Genomic DNA, 20,946 nt, shown 5'->3' with positions numbered 1-20,946 from the left:
ATGTATGTATGCTTTCTAACGAAACTATCCAAATTTGAATTGAAGTCGATAAACCGGATATAAAGACTCGTTCGATGAGAGATTTCTTTTACCGTTTCCGTCAAGAATATCGATCAAACTGGTATGGACACTTTTTTTTTCATGTAAAAATGAACGTAAACCGGTTAAAAGACAACAGAAATCGATTAAATAGTTTACTTTCGATTTTCCGTATGGTGAATATTAGGATATAATTTACGATATACATGTCGTTTATATTAAATACGAATTAAATTATGAAGTAAATATAATTATTATAATTAATTATAATTAAAATATGACCTTCCTTCTATTTTTTTTTTTTTTCCCTTAAAATAATAACGTTTAGGGTAAATGAAATTTTATTATTAACAATAACTTAAGTCGTATAATTTATATTTATAATGTCATTGAACAGTCCATATATTACATCGTTTCTTCGTTATTTATCTCATTCAATTTTTTCTTTATATTTTCAATATCATCCTCCGTTATAGTTGGTTCTAATCCTAATTCTAATTCCTCGTTTTTAATGAAAATAAAAGCTTTTATTTTTTGTTCGTAAAATATTTTCTGTTGTTTTTTTAATTCCGCTTTATAAGCATCCAATTTCTCTTGTTTTATTTTATCGCATAACTTTTGCGTTAATTTCCTTAAAGAATCCTTTCTATACGGTGAAACCAAATTTCTGTATAACAAGATGAAAATAAAAGGAAAAGATATTAATCGTCTCGTATAAATTATTATAATTTATAAAAAAAATATGAATAAAATAGAGCTTATACATACATAGGTGGTTCTTTATAAAAAAGGTTTAATTTTTCTAAAATCCATTCGTAACGCTTATAATCCCATTTACGTAATATTCTCAAGTATTTGTTTCTTTTTTCTATTAGTTCCTTTAAAAATACTTTGTTCTTCTTATCCCTAGGATGTTTTTCTATGATTTCTTGTAACTGTAATATTTCGGACGTCATTGAAGCAACTTAAAAAGATAAATTTATTAAAACATTTAAATATATATATATATATATATATATATATACATATAGAGTTAATTATAAAAGAAGAAAACTTACTCCTAGTTTCTGTTGATCCACGATCTAATTTATGCCTTTTAACCAGTTCCAATATCTTTTCCCTTCTCATATTTATAGTTTCTCTTCGGGGTTGAAATTCTAATGAAACTAATTTTTTTACAATCTCATCGGCACTAGTATAGAATTCTCAGTTTTTATATGCAATGTTATAAATATGTTTATAATAATATTTTTTATGAATTTATACTTACTCTTGTAGTTCTTTCGATTTATCATATCCTAAAAGTAAATCTGTTGGTTTTACATCATGAGGTATACCCAAGTCACCGCTTTTTTCTGGTTTTGTTATGCATATTTTTTTAGGTCTAACCCAATTAATATTATAATCCGATAAATGAACAGCATATTTTCTTACAAAATATTGATGCTTTGTTGTATTTAATGTAATTTTAGAAAAATATTTACAGCAATTAACTAACGTATTCATTTTGTGATTTTTTTTCCTTTCTTTATTTGTAATTATTATTTCAATTTGGTATCAAAACACATTGCAAATAAACTTGCTTTTGAGGTTATGTATGATTAGATATATGAGGGATATCGTTGCAATTCATATATTTTGGAACTTAGATTGATTTAATTTTGTTCTTTTTTTTTTTTTTTTTTTATTAAATACATTCAATTTTTACTTTTAACTTTTGTGAATACGCGATTTATATATTACACATATATTATTATCATATATATATTCCTCTATTTTTAAGCTTGTGATTGGTTGTATTATAAATGCGTGTTACCGATTGGTTGAATCAATCCTATTCATAAAAAACGCGCGGTTTTTCAAATTTATCACATAACATTATAAAGGGTGATCATTGTTCTAAGTTACAAATGAAAGAAATTGTAGTTTCGTATGATTTATTTTTTTTTTTTGTATATTATATATTATACAATTATATAATATTGTTACGCTTAATTGTTTTATGTATCTATTTTGCCAACAACTTCGAACCATTGTCTTAAAGCGTCACTTAATACTCCAGGTAGCATATTAATATCCCTCAAAATCATATAAAATGGAAATGGAAAACTATCCATATAGGAACGAATACTTAATAATTTTCCATCTTCGAATACAGGCATTCTTATATCCAAAATGGAGTCCTAAAAATGTAAAAAATTAATCACCAATCAAATCACCATTTTATTAATTTTTGATAAAAAAGAAAAAGAAATATATATATATATATATATATATATATATATATATATATATATATATGTATATTACCTTATTTATCGGATTATCAACTATTATAAATACGAGGAAAATATCTGCCATCTTAGCTCTTCTAACAGCGTGATTTACTTTATCAGTTCCCTCAGAAAATATACCCCTACCATCGGATAATACAACAACTAGTTTGGCATTATCAGAAGAGCTAGATTGAGTTTCAAACATATCCACGGTAAAGTCAACTAATTGTCCTACTGATGTCTTTTTCTGTTCAAATCTCATTTCTTGAATCAATCTGTATAAAAGTTTATAAAAAGGTAATAAATTAAATTTGTAAGTTATATCATTAAATTACATTATATAAAATATAGTATTATAGTACTACAATTCAATGAGACGAATGTAAACAAAATAATTGCGTGTTAAGCGTATGATAGATTACATGGTATTCCAAAAAATACCATCACGTTTATTTATTTACATTTTATAATTTGTCTCATTGAAGGGATTATAAATTATATTTACCTGGAACCACTTTGTTCAGTGAATGTTTCTCCTAATGGATGTAAAACACTTACACGTTCGCCAAAGCTTATAACACAAAGTTGTCCTACTTCTAAATATGTCATAGCTTTACTTATTAATGAAAGAGATTCGAAAGCTAATTCTTTGGAATGATTATCAGCCATACTACTTGAATCATCTAATGCTAATACAATTTGATAATCACGTTTAGACGGTTTAGTTCTCCTTAACCATATTTTATCCTTTCTAAATTGACTAGCAATATATGGAATAATTTTTCTCATATTAATACGTCTTCCCGTTCTATAATCTCCTTTTAATCTCGTTGCTTTTGTAGGTTCCAAAACTAATCTTAATTTTTCAGATAAACCACGAGCGGCCGAATCAGTAACCGTACTTAAATAGTTCCATGCAATTGTTGCCTCTTCCGTTGATGGTACATAAGTCCATTCGCTTAACATCTTTTCAACTTCTGTTCTTGTTATTTCAATTGATTTATTCAATTTAGCATTATTATCTATATCCATATTAGTATGAAATGTTGTATCATTTCCACGTTCTACTTTTACCGTTTCTATAAAATCACCTTCTATTTCTACATTTGTCTCCATTTGATTCATTTCAGTATTATTTCCTTTTTGCGACGAATCATTTTTATGTTGTTCTTTCTTATCCTGAACCAACTTTTCTGGATTCTGTTTAGGTATGTTGTCTTCCTCTTTATTAAGATCTTCATTTTCATCTTTATGAAGATCAACATCCATATCCTCTTCTTCTTCTTCTTCTTCCTTTTTTTCTTTATTTTCTTCATCTTCCATATTCGATGCTTGCTGTTTTAATTGATTCTCAGTAGCTGCATCCATTGCGTAATCATCAAATTGATCACTATTTTTAATATGTTGACACATATCGATATCATCTTTATCTTTATTTATCGTTTGATCCTCTTGTTCTCGTTCCAATATTTCTTCTTGCGAATTAATCATTTTCAATTTTTTCCTTTCCGGTTCAGTTTTGTCAAGTAAACTACGATTTTCATCAGCCGTACCAAGATTCTTTCTTTTATTCATCTGTTTTGATTTATTTTCTTCTTGCTGGGATAAAGTATTAGTGTCATCTATTGAGGAACCTGCATGACCACTTTCTTGTCTCTCTGATTGCGATTGTCCAACACCATTATTCTTACTATCGTCTTGATTATTTTCCGTAGGTTTTTCTTGGTATTGTTCTGTTTGCGATTCTTGTATAACATTATCTTTAGTACCATCTTTACTAGAATCAATTTGTTCTGAAGCATCAAGTTCCTTACTCGCATCATTAACACTAGGTGCAACCTTTTCTTCTAATTCTTCTTTTTCCTCTGTTTCCTCATCTTTCTTTTCTTCATCCTTTTCTTCTTCATTATTCGTATCTTGTTTTTGATTCGATGTACCTTTAGGATCTGCATCTTCGTCTATTTTTTCTTCGTTATCCTGATTCACATGTTCTCCTTTGTCATTACTTTCATCATCGTCATCATCACTAGAATCATCGTTCAAATCTATTTTTTCTTCCTGTTCATTTTTTTCTTCTATTGAATCTGTATTTTCATTTTCCGCCGGTGGTTTCGAATCTTTCATATCATCTATATCAAAAGGATTTTCATGGTCAGGATGATTTTCTTCTTTTTCATTATTATCATCATCATCATCATTATCCAAATTCATATCTTCTGGTAAATCAAATGGTTCAGGTTCTGGCTGCGGTTGATGTTTACCATGATAAGGATCGATTTGATCATCGTTATATTCTGGCTCATTTATTTCATTAATTTCCTTCTTTTCTTCTTCACGTTGTTCATCTTCGTGATGTTCTTTTTCATCATCACGACGATCTTCCTTATTCGAGTCATCCTTTGCAGTGATCTCTTTATCACCAATCTCTTCGCCTTGTCCTCGTTCTTCTTCCTTATCTTTGGATGATTGATTATTTTCATTTTCAGATTCTTCTTCTTCGTCATCGCCCCAAATTTCTTTATCCAATTGTTCAGCGCCTTCCTCTGTTTCTCCCATTTCTTTATCTAAATCATCATCTTCTTCGTCATCATCTCGTTTTTCATTATTTTCATCTTTCTCAATATCTTGTAACTTGCTATCAAAATTCTCAGACATTTCAATTCCCTTATCCTCTTCTTTACAATCTTTGTCTTCTGATTTTTGTTCTTCTTCGTCGGCTCGTTTTGCATCTTCCAATTGATCCTCACTTTCAATTCTGTCTGAAACATCTTTTTGTCCTTCTCCTTCACCCAAACCCATTCCACCTGTTTTAACATTATCTCCAGACTCTTCTGTATCACCTTCCTCTATATCTAAATCTTTGGGAACGCAGAAACCATTTGTAGCTAAATCCAAGAATACATTCAATTGTAAATACAATAGTTTGCAAGTTACTCGAAAGGATGCAACTTGTTCATTCAAATAGAACTGTACTAATAAAAGATATTGTTCCATTATTGGCAAACACTGTAAGATTAATCTGTAACAAATAATAATAATAATTGAATATATATATAATTCAATATTATTTGATTAAAAAAAAAAAAAAAAAAAAAAAAAACAAAAATCATTTATAAGTTTATAAATATTTTACCTTTTACAATCTTGATTTTCGCCTATTTTGAACAAAAGATTTTTAACCAATTCATATATGTGAGAAATTTTCAATTCTTCTATATTCTTTTCCAAATCTTCTATTAATTTTTCTTTTAATTTATTCTGTTCAAAATCATCGTCCACATCTTTCTCATCATTATCATTATCATCATCATCGTTTAAACATCGTTTATCATCTTCACTTGTATTGGCTTTGTATTTTTTTTGTACAACAAGTAAAATATCCTTTATCAGATTATCTATAGAACGTTTAATACAATCAGCATCATTTGAACATAAATCTGTATTTTTGTTTATCGGTAATTTTTTTAATTCATTAAATGCATTAATACTACATTCAATTTGTGTTTGTAAAAATGTTATACTTTCTACGATAGGATGCATAGCATTTGTAGAACTAAAAGCATGAAATAATGCATTTATTTGCATTTTTAACATAGCAATCTCTTTGCAAGTATCCTCTAAAACTTTTAAATGATACAAGTCGAAAGTTTTTTCATTTATCATATCCTTTACATTCGTAGAAATAAATGTGGAATTGAAAATTTTTCCAATTTTTCTTATCAGATTTAAATTTTCGTTTAATTTAATTTTCATATTATCCAATATTATATCATCGCAAGAATCTAATATCGGTAATGTATTTTTTTCTAAAACTAATGTATCAGTATGTATTTCGAACGATGACTTGTTCGGAGAACATTGTAAATATAACAAAAGTTGCACAAAACTAAGTTCCACATTTATCATTGATTCTTTTATATCTTTAATATTATTTTGAAATTCATTGGAAATATCAATATAAATATTATCAATTTGTAATAAATTTCTAACGAGTACTCTAAGAGGCTTGAAATAATTAAATAATTTACTTAAAATTAATCTTTGTTTATTAGCCATTAACATTATGTGACATGAATAACCACGACAGCGTTCTATGTTCTGTTGACCTAAGTCAGTTTGTGTACTTCTTAATATTGCATTGAGTGCATTTAATTTGATGATAGATTTATAATAATATTTGTCACAACCTGACCATTGTATAAGCATTTGTTCATCTATATTAGACAAATTGAAATATTTCGTTATTACAGAGATATCTAATGGTGATATTGTAAAATCTATAACTTTATTCATATCGTTTTTCCACTTTAATATACCAGTACGATATGATACACCCATAAGATTTAAAGCTTTGAAATAATTAGCTAATATCATTTTCTTTTGTTGCAATATACTTTTTGCTTGTGATTTTTGTTTGCTTTTTGACAATGATCTATCAATCTCAATATTTCTTAAATGAATACTCTGTTCTATATAATCTTGTATAAAATTTTCAATATCCATTCTTATAGAAGGATATGAGCTTGTTAAAATGATTTCTTTGCAATAACATTTAGCTTTATTTAAAAGTTTTCCTATGCTCGATACAAATTCATATTTAATATTCTGATTATTAATATCTATCGATTCCAATTTAAACTTTATATCCTTTGTATTAATATTTTTCATTATGCTATCAGAAATGATAAAATCATTGGGATTTATTGGATATTCCTTTTGAGCATTATCACATTTACAATCATTTCTTAAATTTGCATTACAACTTTCAGCCGTTACAGTCAAACACGATAGAACATTTTGCTTCAAAACATTTTCATATTCCTTTATAAATTTATGCAATGTCCTGTGTGTTTTATCGATAGTTTCTTTAACAGACCAATAATTAATATCATTCCAACGTGCAATTTTAACGAAATCCTTTAATTTCTTTTCAATGGGTACTTTAAATCCATGAATTTTTGTATTTACATCCTGCACAAATTGTTTATAATAATTATATATATTCCACAATATAGCTAAGAGATCTTCTTTCTCGATAGATGGCTGAAAGTAAAGTACATGGCAATGGAACGTCAATAATAAATCAAGTCTTGTTTCAAATTCAACAATTGGTGATTCATTGATAAATCGTTCTAATAATTCTATTAATTTTTCTTTATTAATAGATTCATTTTCTTTAATGATATTGCTCGTTTTAATCGTAGATATTGATTTAAACATATAACTTTCGATTAATGCATAGAGATAAAACCACCATTTGGATGTTTGCGATCGTAAATTTTCAAAGGCAGTATCGAGACAATTCTTCCAACAAGTTAATTCAAGTTTTCTCCATGAAATAATTTGTTGTGTCAATGTCAAAATATCATTTGACAAGCTAACACCTACATGAGCATTTTCTTCCCATTGATGTAATTTTACTAATAATAATTCTAAACCCGTTAAAAATCTTACAAGAGGAGATGTAATTGGAAAATTATAAATTCTTTCTATAATACATTTTATCGATTTCAATGTAGGATGTTCCGACCATTGTTTTAAAAATTCATTGATCTTAGTTAAAATACATTTGCACAATGGCAAACATTGTTTAACTTGTTGAATATTAGAATCTTTATAAAAGTCGTATGATTTTTTATATGCTTTAATCATACTAAACATCATTTGTTGGGTATTCTCATCTTCAGTAATTCGCAATGATTGCGAAACTAACATATGCAAGCTGTTATATAATTTTGATGTAAAATTTTCATTTAAATTGAATTGATTATTATTCAATAATAAACGAGCTATCTCGTATCGTTGTAATAAAGGACGAATGTAATTAGGTTCTATATTATCGTTATCACGATATATCCATTCGGATTTTACGAACGATGTTACGACATTAGAATGAATTTGTTGAATTTCTTTAATATCATCGTTCGAAATAATATTAACGCATGATTCTTTTAATTCCGTAGATATAACATTATCTTCTAAATTCAATTCAATAATATTTTCAATGTCATTGAAATCTTTTTCACGATATGTCGGAAAGAAATATTGAAGTTCGGAAATAAGATCATCGTCTTCGTTCGATGATTTTCCAATTGATTTATTTCTATAAAGACTTTCTTTCTCTATCGCTAATTTTTCAGCTTCCTCTTCCTGTTGTTTCCATATTGTCACGAGTTGTTGTAATAATTCATTCAATAATTTCCAATGACTCATTGACAAATTTCTATTTAATAATATATAATTATATAATTCGTACAAGCCACATTTAACAATACGAAATTGTTCTTTAACAGACATCGAAGTATCTGTTAAACGTAAGGTTTTACTAATCATAAGTTTGATATAATTCGATTGACATGTATCAACCAAATGTAATAGATTATCTTGTCCCAATCCAATAGTTGGATAACGTATCATATTATAAATAAATATTTCTAAATTCCCTTTATTAGAATCTATTATTATTGATGATATTTCTTTTTTCGTTTCATTAATTAAAAGAGAAATTCCTTCCTTTAAATGTATCAATGCTACTAATAAAGGAAGAATTATGTCAGGATAAAAAGAATAATATTTAATATCTATTTGTTCTGTAAAACGTTCTACCGATAAGTACCACATTTCAGCTTCTCTTAATGCATCTTCAGCAATTTTAATGGATTCCTTCGATGGTTTATCATTGATTTTATTTATGACAAATGTTAAACGATCAATGTGTTTATATACTGTTTCATAAGATGCAATTGTATTTCGGAAATTAATAATGTCTTTGGTTAACATTGTGAAATCTGTCATTGATGATCGGAATGCTTTGGAAAGTTTCAAATTATCTCTTTCCTTGGATATTGTCTCTAAATATTTCCTCATTGCTAAATATCGAGGATGAATATTCTCGTTGCATAACGACGTTTTCAAAATATATGACTGCAGTGTATTTATATAAATTGCCATCTTACAATCTTTTATATCTTCTTCTAGACATTTCAATTTTAAATTGATCTTATGTACCGGATCGATATAACTCAAATTTCCAAATATCAAAAGTTCAAAATAACCAATTAACATCCATGTTCTTCCTCTTTCGATAATATCAATATTAATATCTACATTCATAAATTTCTTCCTTATTTCACGTAATTCTTCTATCGGTTTTTGATATTCATTTATATACGTGTTTTTTATTTCACATTGTTTATGCTTTCCTTGCTTTTCAATTGTAGAAACGATTAATTTATCAACATCATTTTCAGAATACATATCTTCTACGGCAGACATATATAAATTCAAATAAAATTTCATTATATGAAAATCATTGTTGGCAATATTATAATGTTTTGATGTTAACGTGACGCTGTTACGCCATAAAATATTGTTCAAATTATTTAATTGTTCGATACGTGACGTATACGAGCCTAATGTTGTTGCAGTAAGAATTGTATCTTCCTTATGTTTATCCGTTCTTTGCATAATCAATTCTAGTATTAAATTCATCAATGTGCCTCCGCCGACGTGTTTATTTGCCTAAATATAAAAATATAAATATTATTATATTATATTATATTATATTATTATTATAAATTATTTTTTAATATAAAAATGTATTTTGATATTATTATTATTATTATTATTTTACCTTTAGGATATCATAAGTGGTAACAGACGTTTCTACATCATCGTTACTTATACCATTCCAATGTAAAAGCATTTTAGAATCCTTCATGGCATAACTGTTCTGAGTAAACTGAGATAAGAGTATGCAGAATTCATACATCAATAACATTCGTTGATTTGAGTCAATCTCGTTAGAAAAAATCGCAGATAATATGGCAATCAAATTGGCAGGTATGTTTGGTACTTTGGCAAAATTTTCTAATAAATATTGTAACGAAGTTTCATCGTTAATCGTATTTTCACAAATTTGTCTATAAGAATTATGAGCTAATAATAAAAATAAATATTCATAAATTGGTGACAATTGTATATTTGAGGATATCTTGATCAATTCTTTTGAATCGATAGAATTGATTTTTTCTAATACCATAGATACGTCCATAGGCGTATGTAAATCTAAATGATTTGATTCACAAAATTCTTCGATTTTGGATATTTCATGTAAAACAGAATTAGAATCCATTATAGGATTAGAATAAATTGTATTCCATAAAGATATAATCTGATAGCGTATAGTTATTGCATCGTTCGTTTGAATAGATATTATCTTAAGTTCTTTTTTTATAAGTTGATCATTAGTACCATCATAAATCCATGGTAAAAATCTTTTTATTATTTTTCTCATCTTAAAGTGTACGTTCATTGACGTTTCAGAAATATGCGGTAAAGGCAATGTCAAATGTTTCTTTATCAATTTCGTTATTTTCCTAAATGGATCATGGGTCGATGATAACGATTGATTTATTTCATTGATCATAATGAAAAAATTATTCATCTCGTTAATCGTTCTTTCAGATATCATGGAGAACTTTCTTTTATTAATTTGATATAATTTATATATAAACTTGATCAACCATCTATAATGTACTCTCAATAATAAAGTCATTTCCTCAAGATTTATAATTTGTCTTGAGGATTTATTTATCAATGTCATTTCTCCCAATAATAAAAATCTATTGCAATATTTCAAACCTTGTCTAAATTCAACATACGTTTCGTTATCTATCAACAAAGAATTATCTCGTAATAGAGAATGTATGGATGCATTTGTTTGATAAACCAATTTTACATAATCAATTATAAGCGGTTGGTTCTTTAGGTTTGACGTAAGTTTATCTGAAAAAAAAAAAAAAAAAGAAAAAGGAAAAAGAAGAAAATTATTTCAATATAAATGAAAATAATGACGATAAATAAACATTAAGGACGTCATATTAATGTCGTAAATGGAAAGATTTTTATTATTAAAACATTAATCAAATAAGACATAAGAATTTCGAAAGTTTTCATTCATGAATGATTGATTTTGATCGTTTTATTCTATATTTGTACCGATGATTATGAAGATGATGTAAATCACACACACATATATATATATATGTATATACATATTACATTTTCTGATATTTTGACATTTAGAATTATTTAGAATTATTTAAAAATTATTTTTTTTTCTCTATTATAACAAACAGAAAAAAGTAAATATATTTAATCTTGAGAAATAATTTTTTTGTGTAATTAACAAATTAAACAAAAAAGAAAAAAATAATAATAATAATAGCGTGTGACCAAAAAAGAAAAGAGAAAAAAATTCATGTGTGAAAAAATCTTTGATTTAGACCACTTTCATAATTGTTAACTTATACATACATATACATACATACATACATACATATATATATATATATATATATATATATATATCCTATTTACAAATTCATACTTACTGTGATATATTGCATTCGAGTATTGCTTCACAGACATTGTATTCTCTTTCTCATCAACTAAACTTTCATCCAAGATCGTATCATCCATAATGATCATAGTTCGCAAATATAAAAGTAAAGCTAATTTATTAGCATCGTTCATTACTTCATCGTTTCTATCGTTAACCGCAATCCCTGGTAAAAATGCAAGATCCCAAGGTAAGGATCTCTTGGAAATATGAAAGTCAAATGACAAAACTTCACTTGCCAATAAATTGTTCTTTTTCGTGAGATCCTTTAAAGTATCATCCTTAATTAACATTTTAGTCAACCACAAATTTCTGATCTCAACGTCATTCAAAGTTGATCTTTCATAAATATCTATCAATAAATATGGTAAAAGTTCTTTAACATCGACATTTAAAATTTCTATATTTTCATTTGCGATTAAATCAATTATATCGTTCCAATAACACGACTTAGGTGTTAAATCATTTTTCATTGGATTAGATTTATATATATCAATGGCCGATTTCAAAAAAAGACCTTCCTGTCTAATAATCGTAAGTTTTGTATTATCTTGTATATTTTTAATAGTCCAAGTAGCCGCATCGAAATCTATAAAATTATCATTATTACTTTTGCTTATTACAAAAGTATCAATAATTTCTTCGATTACGGAGATCAAAAATTCTTTTATTTCTGGCGTCCTCGTTGACCTGCCTTTGATGTACACATCAATGCACGCGATTCTAATTGCCTGCCTTGAGGGAAAACCGCGAGTAAGTCGACGAGCAACCAGAAATGCGGAATGCATTAGGTCAACTATATTGAGTTTATCGATCGTAACGATTTCTTTCGACATTCTTTCGTATATATCAACTAAAGCTCTTTGATGTTGGCACTTAGTTATTCCGTAATGATATAACATCGATTTCATATCCATTAGATCGTAATGAATATTCTCTTTCGGACCGATCATGTAAATTTCTACACCACGATTACGCATTGCCCTGAAAAAAAAAAAAAATACATATATATATATATATTATTTATACATTTATATATAGAAAACATTAGATCAATCAACGAAACATAATAATTTTAATTAACTTTTATCGTTATGCCATAATATCATTCATAAATAGTAAATCATATTTCAAGGAATTAACGAGCGCGCCATGTATGTAGATACATAAGCATTCGATAACCGATATTTGATAATAAAGGGATATAATTAAACGTTTTAATTAACATCGTTTCCAATATTTCTCAATATTCGATAGAACCTTTTTTTTGTTTTCTTTGTTTTTTTATTTTTTTCTTTTTTTTTTTTTTTGACTCGTGCCATAATATACCTACCTTGAAATTTCTCCATAATGAGGATCCATCGTTAAGAACAAGCGAAAATTTTTATGCGGCTTAATAGTGATCACATTTCCATGATTATCGACCCCTCTTTCGCCGATGGTTAGAACACCATTTGGTTCTAATAATCCATTAAGTCGGTCCAACACTGCTGGACTGCAGAGATTTACTTGATCGATGAGAAGCCACGTGCCATCACGAAGACACTAAATAATTTTTTTTATTATTATTTTGTTTCTTGTTTTTTTTTTTCTCTTTTTTTTTTTTTTTTAATGTCATTTTTCTATCATTTTTCATTTTTTTTATTTTTTTTATTTTTCCTCCCTTAAACAACGATAGAATTTAAATGGGAGATCTTACCTTCACTAATACGCTATCGACCCATTCAAACTTGCCACCGGCATTTAAACATTTTTCTTTTTCCACGAATGTCGACAATGATTTCAATTTAATCTCAATTTCTTTTAACGCAAACTCGTAAGACGGTTCCAATGTTTTTATTTTTGAAACCAGCTTTGACAGTTCGTTGTTCTTTCGCAAAAAGAGTTGCGTTTCCGAAGCCATTGTTCTCGTATTATCGTTTTCATCTAGAATTGTATAAAAACAAGAGAATAATAATAACAACAATAACAACAACAACGACAATAATAATAATAATAATAATAATAATAATAATAATAATAATAATAATAATAATAATAATAATAATATATACGATAAAAATATCATAAATATTATTATAGATATTTATTAGACGTGGGATAAATCAATTTACCGTCTGAAAGACGCTTCACTTTTTCTAAAAGACCATGATAACTGGCAAGTTGTTCCAAGTCGCTGCTATGAATTTTTCTCTTCAAACTTTCTAAGAGCAAGTCTTCCGTCCGCTCGAGCAATTCTTCCAGATGTCGATTATAATCGATCTAAATGAAATGAAAAGAACAGAGTGAGTTAATAAAAAGGAGAGTAAAAGAGGAAATAAAATAAAGGAAGAGAAAAGAAAAGTAAAAGTAAAAGTAAAAGAAAAAGAAAAACTATACTTATATCAAAATAATAATAATAATAATAATAATAATAATAATAATAATAATAATAATAATAATGATAATAATAATAATAATAAATCTTTCATTTTAAAATTTCATTATTGTGCAAAAAAAAAAAAAAAGAGAAAAAGTGCAAAAGATAAAGAAAAAGAATAATTCTCATATCAAAATAATAATAATAATAACAATAATAATAATGAATCTTAAATTTTCAAACTCCATTATCATTAGACTTGATCCTTTCGCTAGATTAGCATTTATGAAATACATAAAAAAATTAAACTAGATAAAAATTCATAAGACGTAATCCTTAATACATGTACATAATTTCGAATTTAAGTATACATGAGTTTATAAGAGTGTGCATATATATATATATATATATATATATATATATATATATATATATATATATGTATGTATGTATGTACATGTGCGTTTGTAAAAATTTCATCACACGTTTGCCATTTACGAGTTCACAAGCCGAACACGTGGTATAAGGATAAAACTTTTGACGTAAGGATATCATCCATTTTGCTATGTAGAGATACGACGAACTGGCTTTGATTTTCTTATTCCTACTTTTTCTCCCTCTTTTCTTTTTTTTTTTTTGTTTTTTTTCTTTTTTTTTTTTTTTTCTTAACTTTAAGGATCAGAAATATTCAACGTCGAGGTTAAAAACGATTTCCTTTTAGAAATACATAGAGAAGGGAATGAGAATGGAAGATGGCGAAATGTGGTAACGTCTAACTCCAAGATCTTTCTCGTTGCTATTTTATTATGAAGGAAACCTCGTAAATCACGGTGATATAAAATGAACTCGTCTACTAACTCCTCCTCCCTTCTTCCCCCCGTCCCGTTTTTACGCCATTCCTGACGCCTCATCGATCTGAGAAAAGGATAATAATATCCTATGCTATTTTATGGGAATTCTTCATACATGAATGTTAACATGTATATATATTTATATATACACACACACACACAGACAGATGATGTGTGTGTGTATATATATATATATAATATATATTTACATGTTTATATGTATACATGTATATATGTAGATATGTCAATATACAAATGATACACGCATTTTTTGGTAAATTCAATGGATATTTCGCACCTGTTACGAATGAAAAATTTCATTTTCAGAAGAATATCCTTTAGGATTATCCTTTAGAGGATAAGGATCATCAGAAATATTCGCCCGTGAATCAACATGATTGATGATTATTCCTTTGAGCCTATCTTCGTTTTACGTCACTATGGATTTTCATGGCTATTTAGCTTCAAGTAGTAAGACATTTTTTTTCGTCAACTCTTTCGAATTTTTTCTTACATCTTTCTTTTCTTTTCTCTGTTTTCTTCCTCTCCCTCCCCTTTCTTCGCCCTCACTTATACCTTTTCCTCTTCCTTTTTTTTTTTTTTTTACGAGGATTTAACAATTGTGTTTCATATCCCTTTCCCTTCTCTTCATTTTTTTCTTTTTTTTCGTACATGTAAATCTCAAAAGGATTTGTATTTTTAAATGGACACTTAGCTTTTTTAGCTTTAATATTAATCAAAGACGTTAATTAATTAATTAATTAATTAATTAATTTATTTATTTATTTATTTATTTATTTATTTACTTATTTCTCTTTAATTTTTTCGGATATTTTCTTTTCTTTTTCCTTGGGGGATTTTTTTTTTTCGAATTACGTATTTCATCCCTTTTTTTCTTTTTTTTTTTTTTTTTTCTGAAGATACAACGCAAAAGGAATTTTATCAATTTAAAGACATATGAAAATATCGAGTAAGATATTTTACGGGATTATTTCGTTTTCATAAAATTCGAAAGAATATTCTAAAACGTCATAGCAAACCGTTGCCATCGTTCGATTGGCACTAGTGGTATTGAACGACAAATTTTCGTATCTTTTTATGATATCCTGAAAAATCCATTGTAAAGAAGAAATTTCATTCACGAACTTTATACTTTCAATCGCCACGCGCGCGCGCGTGTGTGCGTTTATAGAAAATTTTTAGTTCGAATTGAAATTCGAATAATTTGAATTCACGAGCGGCGTTTGTCATTCATCGTGACGAGTCCGCAATTCGTTTATGACGAAAAAATCCGTCGAATTTTTTTTCGCTTTCTTTCTTTCTTTTTTCTTTGTTTTCCTCTCTCTTTTTTTTTTTTTTTTTTTTTTTTAACATGAAATACAACGCAAAGATAAGAAATTTGAATTGTAACGTAGTACGTTCGACGAATTTTATTTTTTGCTTCTCTTTTTATCTTTTTCTTATTATTATGTTTTTCTCTTTTTTGGAAATCGCGAATCCATCTTCAATTGGCTTCCATAAAGTTTTTCGTTATCGTCAAGTTTTTATAACTTGAATGACAACGTATAACGAGACACAATTTATTTATGACGAAATCGTCGAGTTTTTTTTATTTTCTTCTCTCTTTTTTATACTTCTTTTTTTTTTTTTTTTTGTTTTTTTTTCTAAACTATCTTCAATCGACTTCCATGAAGTTTTCACGACGAAAGAGATAACGTAATGGATCGCTATTTATTTATGACAAAATCGTCGAGTCCTTTTTTTTCTTTTTTCTTTTCATTTTTTCTTTTTTTTTTTTTTTTTTTTTTTTGTTTCTTTTCGACACCATGAATCTCTAGCTTCAATTAACTTCTATAAAGTTTTCATAACGAAAGACACGGCGTAATGAGGATCGTAATTAATTTATGAAAAAAAATTGTCGCGTTTTCTCTCTCTCTCTCTCTCTCTCTCTCTCTCTCTCTCTCTCTCTCTCTCTCTCTCTAAAATATCGAATTATTCTTCTTCTTCGATTGATTTCGATAGGAATTTTCTTTTTTTTCCTATTTTTTCTTCTTTCTTTGTTTTCTCTTTTTCATTTTTTTTTTCTTATTTTTTTTTTTTTAATATCAAAAATAATGATTTCGATAAAAAAAGCAAATGGATTTTTAGGAAAATTGCTTTAGAGAAAATATTCTTCTTTTTGCTAAAAGAATATTCGTGGCACGTAATGCTCCACGAGATCGAGCTATGAATCAAAAGCGGATAAAGAAAAGAGAGAGGAGAGAGCAAATAAACTCGTCGGCATTTTGGTAACGAAGGCCGTGATAAGAGATTCCGCTTAGACAGATCCGCTCGTGTTTCGAATGTTGCCAGATACGCGATATAATATATCGACGAAATTTTAAATCAATCGCTTTCGACTACCTCCCCCTCCTCCCCATCCCAGAGATCCTCAAACTACTATCTTTTCAACCTCAACTTCCCTTCCTCTGTGTCCATAATTCCAGAGTTTGTCCGGTGTTTGTCCCGATTAACAGGAATACATAATAGAATTGCAAATGGCGAGCTTTTTCGAAAAGTGTCCTAAAAAAAAAAAAAAAAAAAAATTCATTCCGATTCTTTGATTCCTTTCTCTTTTTCTTTCTTTCTTTTGCTTAACATTTCAGGATTCATTAGATCTCTCTCTCTCTCTCTCTCTCTTTCTTTTTCTATTTTTTTTTTTTTTTTTTTTTTTTTACGGTAAATACCTGATTAGCAAATTGTGAGAAAGCGAGATAAGCTGAAGTTTTACATAAATCGTTCGAAAGATTAATTTCTTCGTTCGAAACGATCTAAATTTGAAGAAGAAAAAAAAAAAGATAGAAGAAGAAGAAGAAGAAGAAGAAGAAGAAGAAGAAGAAAGGAAGAAGAAGAAAGATTTCAGATTAGGTATTACGAACTGATCATTTTGTCGTTCGTATTGCTTCTGGATCAGTGTCCTTCCTCTTATCTTTCTGTACACGCGTGGAATCCTAATGAGATCTCAGCTGAAATCTTTGAGTAATCTCAGTGTGTTGGACGTGACGAAATTGAAACGGAAGGTAATAACTTTTGCTTTATCGAAAAGACATCGCGATGAAATCACTATCGTCATCATCATCAACATCACCGTCATCGTCATCGTCATCGTCATTATCATCATTATTATCATTCGTATCAATCAAGTAGAAAACAAATTTGACGGTATTATGATTAATGATTTAATAAGAACGTAGATGAAGAGAGCGAGTGAGAAGGATATATTAGAAATTAGAACGGATCGATCACACGGTGTCGTGTCATTGCGTTTGATTTAACTAAGAAAAGAAATAAGATTACGTTACGTCATCGTTTAATTGAAAGCGACTAAAAGAATAGAAATGTGTCTTAGACGAAAGATAAAAAAGGTGTCGTAATTAATTAACGTTGTAAAAAGATCATAGATTTTTTCTTCTTCTTCTTTTTCTTTTTTTTTTCTTTTCTTTTTTCTTTTTTTTTCCGGCATTCTCTCACCATTTCTCAACGACTTTCCATTTTAGGACGAATCTTATCAACGAGCAAAATCTTCCTGCTCGAGAATATTGCTCGAGGAAGAGATAGTTTTATAGATTGACGAACCTCCCCTCTACTCTTTTTTTTTCTCTCTCTTTCCCTCTCTCTCTCTCTCTCTCTCTCTCTCTCTCTTTCTCTCTCTCTCTCTTTGTCTATCCGAGCGTGTTGATTAATCGGCTATTTCTAATCGGATTGATCGAAGCTAAGAGCCAAATGTTGGAGATAGGGATGCGCCCGTTTTTCTCTTTTCAAGAATTAAAAGTAGACACAAAAGGAGAGAATTTAACGTTTCGACGAACAACTAGTCCTAATTGTTTTTAATCCTTTTCTTTTCTTTCTTCTTTATTTTTTCGTTTCTTTTCTGCTCTTTTTTTTTGTTGTTTTCTTTTTCTTTCTTTCTTTTTTGGAAAAGAATTAATCGATTATTTCTTTAAGACAAAATATTTAAAATGTTTAAAAATATTTAGAGAGTTTACTTTCGAAAAAAAAACAGAATATATATATATATATATATACATATATATATATATATTGAGATAAATATATATGACATAATTTCTCTTTTTTTTTTCTCTTTGTCCATGAAAATGATAAAAACGTTGATGTTAAGAATTTAAATAATTATTATAAATTTATAATAATTTAAATATAGTCCCAGTGTAATTATAACATATTAAATTATGACTTATGTTTATATAAAAATGAAGAAGAAAAGAAAAAAGAAAAATTACAAAAATGTAGACATATATATATACACACACACACACACACACACACATCTGTGAGATTTCAAAATATTCCGAAATATATAGAAATATTGTTTATTCCAGAAGGATACTTTTGACGTTTATAAAATATGCCAACATTGTGGGATGGTTTACACATTCGTTGAGTATCCCTACTTGAATGTTCGTCTGTGGCACTTAAAGTAGAAATCGATATCGGGAACACTTGATATAGATTTGGAATTTACGTGGCATATGCGAAACTGGCTTCTGCATAAGCACATTTATGTTCAAATACTTAAGGCATCCATTCAGTTAAAAGTTTTCCTCTTGTAAAATTTACAATTACTAATAAAAGAAAGAAAGAGAAAAAAAAAAGAGAGAGAGAGAGAGAGAGAGAGAGAGAGAGAGAGAGAGAGAGAAAGACAGAAAATGTTCCTTTGCAATTTTTTTTTTTTTTTTTTTACTCTAATTGTGCACACCTGAAAATAATTTCAATATGTACGAAAGAACAAATCATTTATACGGAATGAATAACTTTTCCTCCAAAAAAAAAAAAAAAGAAAAGAAAAAAAGAAAAGAAAAAGAAAAAAAATATCGTATATTCTTTAAATAATAATAATAATAATAATAATAACAATAATCAATAGGTTCGAAAACGTATTTATTATAAAAAAAATTTACGAATTATGTAACGAGCAAATTGTTTTAATCGAGGTTCGAAGTACTGATCTGGAGGGATGGTATAGTCTTACGTCCCTCCCCCACAGGCATGATTATGGTTAAATTTTGACATAAAAATTCTATGAAATCGAATAAATTTCGACGATTGGCTACGCCCAATCGAATGAAACAGAAACTCGTAATACGAATTACATATACATGTGTACGTATTGATAATGCAAAGGCTCCTTTTTGTATAAAACATTGAAATTCTTCGTATATATATATATATTTTGCATAGTAGACAGAAAGCCGATTATTATATCGAATCGAACAGGACGATTGAACAGATTGGTATGATTTAATAAATCGAGTGGCCATTGGAAACGTCGAAGCATTTGAATGTACCGAAAAAAAGAGGGTGGTGGCGGCAGGTTGGAGGGGAGTTTGTAGGGGAGGTTGGTTTGCAGGAGAAAAAAGTAAATAAAAAAGGAAAATAAAAAAAAAAAAAAATCAAAAAAAGAGAGAGAGAGAGAGAGAGAGAATAAAACACGCGGACACGTATCGACTCACGATATTTTTACAATACCATATCCAATCTGTCGTGATCTGACACGTGTAAATTATAAATCCTTTCTTTCTTTCTTTCTTTTTTTTTTTTTTCTTTTTTTCTTGTTTTTTTTTTTCCTTTTACAGCAAGAGCACAAAGTATTATCATTGTGCATCGCAATATCTATGAATCATTTATGCGATAAACGATGAGAATAATTCGTGTGAAATGAAGAGAGAACGAATAGAAGAATTTTTCTTCTTGTGATTTATGTTAACGTATACGCTTATATACTTTTCTATATATGTACACACACATACACATGTACGTAAGTATGTATCTATGTGTGCATGTACATGTGCATGTATGTATGTATATGTCCGTACATGAATAGAAGCAATTTAGGAGGAGTACCAAAAAGTATTGATTCTTGCCTGGCTGGAAAGTAAAAGTAACCCGTTTTCCTTCCTAATAGAAATGGATGAAAGAAAAGGATTTTTATTTGTTAATATAAGTATTATTTTACTTATA

The 20,946-nt window shown here is 28.0% G+C and overlaps 2 protein-coding genes across 3 annotated transcripts in view; both read right to left on the bottom strand.

The window, feature by feature from the left end:
• Positions 1 to 397: 397 nt before the first annotated feature.
• Positions 398 to 1,784, bottom strand: bonsai (28S ribosomal protein S15, mitochondrial). Its single transcript, XM_035872717.2, has 4 exons — positions 1,310 to 1,784; positions 1,098 to 1,231; positions 808 to 1,003; positions 398 to 706 (listed from the first exon to the last, which is right to left on the bottom strand). Exons 1-4 carry the CDS (start codon positions 1,543 to 1,545, stop codon positions 445 to 447), a joined length of 828 nt encoding a protein of 275 aa, XP_035728610.1. The 5' UTR covers positions 1,546 to 1,784; the 3' UTR covers positions 398 to 444.
• A 186-nt stretch (positions 1,785 to 1,970) lies between these two features.
• LOC118444435 (midasin) overlaps positions 1,971 to 20,946 on the bottom strand; it is a 115,836-nt gene continuing 96,860 nt past the window's right edge. For both annotated transcript variants that reach the window (XM_085663643.1, XM_035872712.2), the window contains exons 16-24: positions 13,833 to 13,980; positions 13,418 to 13,644; positions 13,052 to 13,263; positions 11,711 to 12,702; positions 9,949 to 11,102; positions 5,449 to 9,836; positions 2,821 to 5,334; positions 2,350 to 2,590; positions 1,971 to 2,222 (exon numbers count right to left, since the gene is read on the bottom strand). In XM_085663643.1, coding sequence (XP_085519769.1) covers positions 2,040 to 2,222; positions 2,350 to 2,590; positions 2,821 to 5,334; positions 5,449 to 9,836; positions 9,949 to 11,102; positions 11,711 to 12,702; positions 13,052 to 13,263; positions 13,418 to 13,644; positions 13,833 to 13,980 — 10,059 coding nt within the window. In that variant the 3' untranslated portion in view covers positions 1,971 to 2,039. The remainder of the gene's footprint in view (positions 2,223 to 2,349; positions 2,591 to 2,820; positions 5,335 to 5,448; positions 9,837 to 9,948; positions 11,103 to 11,710; positions 12,703 to 13,051; positions 13,264 to 13,417; positions 13,645 to 13,832; positions 13,981 to 20,946) is intronic.

This window comes from Vespa mandarinia, chromosome 23 (genome assembly GCF_050613455.1).
Source record: "Vespa mandarinia isolate Hongniang chromosome 23, ASM5061345v1, whole genome shotgun sequence".
Taxonomy (NCBI): domain Eukaryota; kingdom Metazoa; phylum Arthropoda; class Insecta; order Hymenoptera; family Vespidae; genus Vespa; species Vespa mandarinia.
The sequence above is the reverse complement of the archived record's forward strand: the minus strand, read 5'-3'. Positions and strand labels throughout refer to the sequence as shown.